This window comes from Mandrillus leucophaeus, unplaced genomic scaffold, assembly GCF_000951045.1.
Source record: "Mandrillus leucophaeus isolate KB7577 unplaced genomic scaffold, Mleu.le_1.0 Scaffold787, whole genome shotgun sequence".
Classification (NCBI taxonomy): domain Eukaryota; kingdom Metazoa; phylum Chordata; class Mammalia; order Primates; family Cercopithecidae; genus Mandrillus; species Mandrillus leucophaeus.
Window position 1 is genome coordinate 1,771,805 of NW_012108552.1, and position 10,000 is coordinate 1,781,804.

Consider the following 10,000-nt stretch of genomic DNA (forward strand, 5'->3'; position numbering starts at 1 on the left):
TTTTTTTTTTGACACAGGGTCTTACTCTCACCCAGGCTGGAGTGCAGTGGTACAATCTTAGCTCACTGCAACTTCTGCCTCCCGGGTTCAAACATTTCTCCTGCCTCAACACCCCCAGTAGCTGGGATTACAGGTGTGCGCCACCACACCTGGCTAATTTTTGTATTTTTGCTAGAGACAGGGTTTCACCATGTTGACCAGGCTGGTCTTGAACTCCTGGCCTCAAGTGATTCGCCCACCTCGGCCTCCCAGAGTGCTGGGATTACAGGCGTGAGCCACCATGCCTGGCCCTAGTTCAGTTTTTAAATGGAACATGCAGAGATTTTTTAATGCTTGATAATATTCTCAGTTATTTCATATGGCAGTATTCCTCATACTATTCCCAAATTGGTACTCTTTCGAAAATAAATGATTTTTTTCAAGACAAAAGCTTTGGTGCTGATAGTGTAAAAGTGATTTTTTGTTGCATATTAATTTATGCAGGTAACATCACTGTTGTTGGTATTAATCTATTAATAACACAAAGCTCATTATATAAACTTTACCTTGTTATGTTAATGAAGCTTTCTTTCATTTTATAGCTGGCTTAAGTCCTGCTGAGATTCAGCAGTTATGGAAAGAAGTGACTGGAGTTCACAGTATGGAAGACAATGGCATTAAACATGGAGGGCTAGACCTCACTACTAACAATTCCTCCTCGACTACCTCCTCCACCACTTCCAAAGCATCACCACCAATAACTCATCATTCCATAGTGAATGGACAGTCTTCAGTTCTAAATGCAAGACGAGACAGGTAAATCTCATGAGCTTTATTCTATATAATCTGAACCAGGGAATTGTTTGCATAATCTGAACCAGGGAATTGTTTACAATGAGTAGTTGATTTACTCTATCAGTTGTAAATGAAGAAGTTTAGATGTTATCTTCTTAATTGATCCCGTTAAGTAAGCTATCATCAAATTTTATTTTCACCATTGAGACAATGGAAAAGAATAATTTGTACTTGAAACAAGGACAAAATGTATAGAACAACAGGTTAGAAATCTTTAGATTATTTATCTTATTATATTCTTTATATTGCAGAAAAGGAGTTCAAATACCAAAAGTTTGATGGATATAGTTGGGGAGTTTGCCTGAAGACATTTATTTTTTCATAAGTGCATGTGGAATGATTGTATCAATATATTTTTATGACTAAGATGTTATGATTAACCTGATTGCTGAGAACATTTTTCAAGCTAAAAATCAGTTCTTTAATTTCAAATAATTAAAGATGCATGGATATCTCTCATATGTTTCAAACATATGAATTAGAAATCAGAGAACAGATAAATATATAGACACAAGCGTACTAAGCTAGATGATGGAAATTCTGGTTTGCCTTTTTAATTGTGGCATGATGAAATATCTAAACACATAAAGATAAACTTATGTTGGTGATTTTATGATTAAATTCAACTAAAATTTCAAAGAAAAAAATATTTTATTTCAGTTATTAATATTAAATGTGTTATGTTAGATAATTTTTTACTTACTGTTTTATTTTAGTTGTATAAAAATTGCATTTGTAAAAGGAGCATTCATGTACATTTGTCCTTTAGTTCCATTTATTTAGGCATAGTGCTCTCAAAGTCCTTTAAAGTAATTTGCATATAGTTCATAAGCTAAAATATTGCTCAGTGTGAAAAATCTGTTTTTAAAAGATGGAATGTAAGTGTAGAATTCTTAACATAATGGCTTAGGCTTATATATAAAGCTCCAAACTTCATATGTAAGTGTAGTGGATTGATAGTGTTCTGTTACACAATATGAATATCTGCCTTGCCATAACAAATTCTTTGTCATAAACAAATGTTTTTCAAAGAAACATATATTGAATTATACTACCATTTAAAATAAAATTCTATAATTCAGTGATGTTTCTGGCCTTCATTTGAGTATCAAGGAAAATTTTTCTTGTTTGTTTTTATTAGTATAAAGTGGTATGCTCCTGAATGCTTTCATGCTGTTGTTTTAATTGAGATTAATTTGATGATTATGCATTCCAAAAGTTGGTTGATTTCTCTGGGTTCTCTCTATCTAATATTCACTTATCAAAAGTCTTCAATAAGTATATAAAGATATAGCTAATGAATACTGTTCCAAAGTAGATTTTCTAAATCAAGTGTAACTAGTAGAAATATATGTGGTTTATACATAAATGTTAAACAATTTAAATAATCCTAGAGGTCCATATCTTCTTTAAAAAGAGCACTTCAAAATCTTATGATGACTGTCCTATTATTTTCTTAAAAATGAAGGTTTTTTTTCACTTGACCACATATGAATATATATTTTTTATTTAGAGATAAAATGTTACATTAAGGTCATATGGCAGGATTAGCATATGATATTATACAGTCCTCTTAGTTTTTCATCCTTTATTAACAGTCATCTTTGGCTCTATTTCTCCTCTAATTGGAACATCATCTAGCCTTGGCAGTTGAACTATTCAATAGAACGATTAAATTTTTCTGACTGCTCTGAGCTGAATTGACCTGTTTTGACCTGTTTGTCACTGATCGTAACCTGACAGGCGCTAGCAGCCTGCAACGATTATAGCTTTTTGAGATGAATCTGACGTCGTGTTCTTTTGCTACAGCTCGTCACATGAGGAGACTGGGGCCTCTCACACTCTCTATGGCCATGGAGTTTGCAAATGGCCAGGCTGTGAAAGCATTTGTGAAGATTTTGGACAGTTTTTAAAGTAGGTTTTTTACTTTTTTTTTTTTTTGGCGGGGGGTGCTGAATTATATGGGAGTTTTAGGAACATTGTAAATAAACAAAAGATGAAAGAGAAAAGTAAAAGTCCATTATAAGACACACTATAAGATTTTTGTGGGTTCCAACAAGTGGATTTAGCAAGGTCAGGCTTCATCTTTTCATTAAGGTATTTTACAGATTATTTAGTAAAGATTTTTGAATGAATGAAAAATATTAGCCTACAATAATATGTGATTAATCATTGGAGAACTTTATAACAGAACTGTTTGTAAAATAGAATTCTCTTAAGTTTTAAGTTTCTAATTAATATTATTTGAGTCATCATAATATAGATATATTTCAGTAAACATATTTTGAAGGCTTGTTTTTTAATTACAGGCTTTATATATTTTTTAAAATAGTATTTAGTATATACATTTAACTACAAGAATTAAAAATGAAAGTTTATACTGGCTAAACTTTAAAGAAATAACTACATTTCATTTACATTGTTACTTTTTGCCCTTAGAAACATCAAGAAACACACATGGCTCTATCTTTGTATAACAGATTACATGGCTTCTCTAGCTTAAAACCAACACTTTGTATATTCTTAATTTGTAATACAGTATTTTATTTAAAAAAAAAATCTTAAGGAGTTCTTTTTCAAGTGAAAAGATTCATCTTTCATGAAATGTTTTCCTTACACAATTCTGGTATACAAGAGATCTAAACAGAGAGCTACAGATAGGCTTATGGAGATGAGTAACTTCACAGGCTGAGACTCTTATGTTGTCATGGTGCAGCTAACAGGGTGAGTGAACTGTTTCATGCTTCATCAACAATTAAGTTAATTAGCTCATTTGAAATTGCACTGCTTTGTTGCCAGGATGTTGGCAGAAACATCAAAAAGATGTGTTTACAAATGGAAGACTGACTACAGGGTATAGAGCAAAAGCACCTTAACAACCAGGCACAAGTACTTGGCATCACAATAACTTTAAAAATGAATTACAGTAAGACTTCCACAAAGATTTTTTTAACCTTTTATCATTTCTAACTAATTAAGAAAAAATTTGCTTCATATACCACTATGGCTCTTTGTAAATGGCCTTAAATGAAAATTTACGCTTTTCTTTTATCAAAACAGTTGTGAGCTGCCGTTTATTTGGGTATGAAACTGATTATAAGCAAAGAGACCATTAACAAATGTTAGGTAACTTTGCTGAAGTTTTCTTCTCTAAAATAATAATAATATTAATAAAGTTAAAGCAAAGAAAGAACATAAGGATGTTGTTTTAACAGATGATTTTCCATTTCCTCATGTGAATACATTTGTCCTTATCAATATATTATTCCTTGTCATTGAAATTAGGTAAAGGACTATTGTTACTGTTTTTTTAAGAATGGTAAATTATGCCATAGGACTAACCCACTCACCATGCATTTTATTGCTCCAAATTGTTCTTTCTGACAAAATTCAAAATAAATCTTTAGGGAAAAAACACGTATTTTCCTTCAGTATGATTTTGTTTATAGCAAATTGAAAGGAGCATTTAATTTTTCTCAAATATTTATGTGTTTATTACTAACAATCAGATGAATATGAACCCTCATTTTACCTTAGTCTTCTTTCATATTCATGCCAGTGTTTAAAAAAAAAAACAAAAACAAAGAAATTACAATTAAAAAAGCATTTCCTTTCAATTAAATATCAACTTTGGTTCCAAAGACTGACCATTTTTCCAACCCATTAACTTTATAGGGATGACAGAACTAATGACAGGAGGTTTTAAGGCCTTTTTTAGTCCATTTTTTGTTTTCATATGCTGTAGATTCACTAAGTCAAAGATCTGTGATAAATTCTGTTAATAGAGCTAATGTAAGTATACTGAACCAAAGTGAAATATCGATTAGATATACTTTCCATAGAGGCATTGTCTTCTTTAAAATGTGTTAGAAATTTGAAAAGAAAGAAAATAATCTCACTAAATGAATTAACTTCAGTTATTCAAAAAAAGTTTACTTAGCATCTGTGTGGGAAGTGAAAATGAAGAAGGAAAGCATCACCAGTTACACAGATTTTCTCAGATGACTTTGTTTTCCTTTGTAATAATGGAGAAAACTGAGGATTAAGGGAGGCAAATGATAAGTAAATTAAAGTGCTGTGAAAGGTTTTTAGTTCTCATTTTTTCGTGTATCTGTTCTCCCAAAATTTTGTATCCAGTGTTTATTATAAAAGTTTTTTAGGAAAATAGAATTGTGACATTTTTAGTTCTAGTATGTAGTAGAAATAAATTTTACAGCTTCAGCTTTAATTTGATATCAGATAGCTTATCCTTTTGTTTGAAATGAAAGGAAACCATTCATTTTTACTATTTAGCTGACATATATCAAATTAAAAAGAAAGGCAGAAAATATATTGAGTCCCCAATTCCTTTTTTCACATTACATCTCAAAACAAACTAGTGGAATCCCTCTATGTTTATCTTGCACCAAATGAAAAGCCATTATAAAGGACAGTTGCTTATGTATAACACATATATATGTACCTGTATATTATATATATTTATGTATTTTATATATTTATGTGTTATATATTCTTATTCTTATATATTCTTTAATTTTTATATATTCTTTAATTGAGGCACTCTTTTCAATTGGATAAAAAAAATTCACACTAAGTTAGAAGTAGTTATTTGTAATAGCAAGATGAAAGCAGAAAATACAAAATGATGAAGGAAATCCAGGATAAAAAGTGTTTAGGAAAATTTTTGAGTTTTACTGTAAAGTAGGTGTTGACAGAAGCTAACCATTTTTCCTGACCACTAATTGAGTATCTCACTAGATCACTAAAAGCATTTAATACTAGTTCTTCATTACTGTCTTATAAATGTCAAAGTGTAATAACATCTGACAAAACTTTAGAGTAGTTTGTCTGCAAAATTAATTATCATTCCATTGGAACTAAGTCAGCTTGAATATAGATGGATTGATTTTAGAGCTTAAGCCAAAAGGTTTACAATATAACATTCCATTTAGCAGACAAGTGTTCTTGAACCTGCATGCATAGATGCCAGCACACAAAACGTCGTCTAAGATACAAAGGTGGAAATACTCTCCTCTAAGAAAGGCAGGATGGCTAGTGTCTATAAAGATATTAATGTATTAAAGATTAATTAGTAGATGGGTGTAAATGAGTTAAATTTATTACAGATTAAATTTTTAAGGCTTGATACTATATTAAGACCAATAGAAAACATAGTGGAAACATAGTTTATTTAATAGAAATTTGTTGTCTTTTTTATTGCAGCTGACTACTCTAAAAATTATGCTCTTACTTAATGTGTATTGTCTATTTCTTTGTCTTTGACTAGGCAGCATGGCTACAAAATTATGACCTCAAGAAGGCATTCTTTGAACTTGTCAGAATGTTGTTTCTTTTGGTGACAGTGCCCCCATCTCTCAAAACTAAGGCATCTCACATAATCAACTAAATGAATAGTGACAGCTAACATTTTGTATTTAAACTCCTGTCAGTGTTTAAACATAAAAAGCTTGATGCAAAATAAATCAAACACCAGTGATATGCAAGTGAAACATTTTGTTAAAACAGTACTTGACATACTTGGATTTAAATCTGATCCCTTTTTAGCTTATAAAATGTTACAACTTTAAATGAATTTGAAGAATCCAAAGGTTAAAATTGAATCACTAATCTGGATTGTATATAATTGAAGTTACCACATACATTCATAATCTATAAAACCTTCATTAAAGAGAATTATGCATTAAATAAATTGGAAGGATCCTTTCCCACTTTTTGTCTTCCTGAAGTGCTTGCTTAATTGTTTTTAGAAAGAAGTTGACTGCTTATTTATGTTTTTTCTAGTTTATACTACCTGCCTAGCACAGATTCAACGCAGTTTTGAAAGGACGTCAGTCGACCACATCATTTATTCCATTTTGAAAACAAAAATCAATATACCTATAAAGTGACCCATAAATTAGAACTGGCTCACACAATGTTTGTTCAGTGCTGCCTTTCTGAAGGCACCCTTTGCATTTTTTCTTCACCTCTCTGTTTGAACTGCAGTCTCGGTAAGAGGCTCATTAGGGGACATTAGGGACTGGAGCTAACCAGAATTCCAGAGCTTGCTTTGCTCTTATTAATGCATAGTAGAGTAGAATGCATTTAAATATTTCATAGGCATTCAGTAATTTGTGTGTAATCGCCTTGTTAGCAGACCAGTAGAAGTAGAACAGGCCTGTGAAATGGTGTTAGTGATTGCATGGGTAATTTACAGACCTTTGGCATCAGAAAGAGTATTATTGTTGCCTTGTATGAAGCTGTGAAATAGAACTACCAATAAGTAAAAAAAGAAACTTAATAAAGGTTTTGTAACAAGCATCTTCAGGGATAACAACCCCACTTGGTCCTTTTGAAGCAGCCGTAATTTATGACATAGGCAATATATCAAATGCATAAGATAGTATTATGGAGCATTCATATGAAAAGGGTATTTGCAACATTAGTTCCAACTTCCTGCAAGGGACATGATTAAATGATTAATGAAATGTCCCTTTGCATATGCATTTTGAAACAGCAATTAGGCACTGACTGAGAAAATCCACCAATCCTCTCATTTTTCAGTATTATCTCATTCTTGATTTATAAATCATAGAGAATTTTTTAACAGTAATATGTAGTACCTGAGATAGTTATAAAAACATAAAAGAGAATAATTTGGGCACAAAATAGTCATAAATACATAAATTCATAATTTAATGTTAATACTTAGCCTATTTATTTAGTCTTATTGCATTGTATTTATATCTGACACTATTTCTGTACTTTGGCATAATTAAGTAGAGGGAATGAATAGGCACTATTCTTTTACATATCACTGGTAAACAATAGCGAGGAAAGGAGAAGGGAGATGTGGCAGAGGTATGTATGTGTTTTTCAAGTTCTCAGTAATCCACTGGAGGCTGTTCTATAAATGATCATTGAAGGGCTGCAAGCTAGCCTATAATTACAGGAAAGAAAGTGGCAGCTCTGGCATTTCATAACTATGTGTCCTCGAAAAGTGCTTTGTGAGTTTGTCACCAATGATAATTTAGATAGAGGCTCATTACTGAACATCACAACACTTTAAAAACCTTTCGCCTTCATACAGGAGAATAAAGGACTATTTTAATGGCAAGGTTCTTTTGTGTTCCACTGAAAAATTCAATCAAGACAAAACCTCATTGACTATTATTGTAGTCTACAGTCTCTATTCTAATAAAAGCTGCATAGATAAATTGAATAGGTCTCTAAGACCCAAGTGTATAATGCAAACATTTTGTACTTTTTTTAGTTCTTTAAATATAAGATCATGATTATCACTAAGCAGTAAACAAATGTAAAAAATCATTTTAAAAAGTGATTTCGCACGAAAATAAATGTTATACTGACTGTGCCTTTTATTGCAGACCTGTATATTCTACTTATCTTGCTTCCTGCATTTACACCCTAATCTCAGTGTATAACTGAAGCATTTTTGAAAATATGCATCATTTTTTTTGATATGGAATAAATATGTTTGTGTTCCCCAAGAGTTCATGGTAAAAAAAAAAAAATCTTACAGAAACACAGCAATATGAAGCCTTAAGAATTCAACACACAACTGTATTATGCTGGTAGAAAATTGTCTTACTGTTCATTTAAATTTTGGAGGAAAAAACCCTGAAAAACAATTTTTAAATGTTGTCTTGTTATTTAGGAATTAGTGACACTTTCTGTTAACTAACCTCTGGTTTACTCTGACATTCCATACCTCCTTCCCAGAGAGCATGAGTGAATGTTACTCCTCCTCACAGGTTCACAGCAGAACAAACCTGAACTGAGCTTAGAGAGCAGACAGGTACAGTGGAAGTCCCTCCCCTGCACTCCAGCCACACTCCTGCAGCTTGACCTTATCCACCTTGCTATTTTAGTCCACAATTTCTCTTCAACCAAGACTGACATTGTGACAAGATACATGGAGGTTTTGTTGTTATGATCAATAAGGAAGTATTAAAACAAACTGGTTTAACTTATCAAGGTATAGGCAAAACAAAGGTTTCTGATTGTTGAACCTAGGTCTATAAACAAATCTTTTGTTTATAATAAAATTAGTTTTTTTCAGCAACACGACTTTAATTACTCTTTATATGTTTTACATATATGTGTCTGTATTTTTTCTCCCTCGTTATGATCTTCAAGAAATAAAAGTAAATAATTTGAATGGATACAAAAATATATTTGTTGAATTTAGTACACCCAGAGCTATTATAAACTTCTTAGACTATTATATCATTCTAAATGATACTTGAGCCCATGTGGGTAAATATGTAAATTATTATTTAATTTTGTGAATTTCTTTTCAATATGCCATTTCACTCATATGCAATGATGAGAACATCTCTAAAATTGTTGCCTTAGTTTGCCCATTGGTGAAGTAGATACACCAACGGATATTAAATTACTTGAAGATTACTTTCTTTAATTTTAGGAGGCATCAAAGACATTATATATTACAAATTAAAGAGTATATATTATTAAATGTTTTCATGTTCATTGGAGATTCTGCTTTACTCAATTACTTTTGGTGTATTAACATACCACTCATTAAAGAGATCTCTTTAAACATTGTATAGAAATAATAATGGTAGACTAATGCACATTCAAGGTAGACTAATGCATATTCAAGGTTAGAGTAAGATCATTGGAATGATTTATTTTTCACTATTTAAAAAATAAGATTAGGATAAATGTCTCCTAGTTAGGACACTGGACATGAAATGTCAATCTTATTATTCTAATGATGAGAATCTTCAATGAAGTTTCTTTATTACTAACAGCAAATCATCGTTCTTCATAAATATTGATGTTTCCACGGGATGATAATTTGCCATCTTTACCTAATTCATACCGCATCCCAATGAAATAAAACGTTGCTCACTAAAATACATCGTAGAAACAACAAACTGTTCTAACAGAAATGAAATAGAAAATTGTCTTTGTTCTGTTCAGAATTGCTTTTGCTTCATAGATTTGTAAGCTGTTCTTTTTTTAAAAAAAAATGGCATAAATAATATGACTTCTACTATAACTCTGTAAATGGTCTGGGGAAATATTTTTTGTAGTAACAGGTAAGCTTAGAGACAGTGACATTTTCTGCCATTCGAAGAGTCTCTTTACATTACATAAATAATTTCACACAACACGT

General features: G+C 31.4%; 1 protein-coding gene across 5 annotated transcripts in view; it reads left to right on the top strand.

The window, feature by feature from the left end:
* FOXP2 (forkhead box P2) overlaps positions 1-10,000 on the top strand; it is a 281,834-nt gene that overhangs the window by 229,751 nt on the left and 42,083 nt on the right. For all 5 annotated transcript variants that reach the window (XM_011967102.1, XM_011967097.1, XM_011967098.1 and 2 more), the window contains 2 exons: positions 582-795; positions 2,644-2,748. In XM_011967102.1, the coding sequence (XP_011822492.1) occupies positions 582-795; positions 2,644-2,748 (319 nt within the window). The remainder of the gene's footprint in view (positions 1-581; positions 796-2,643; positions 2,749-10,000) is intronic.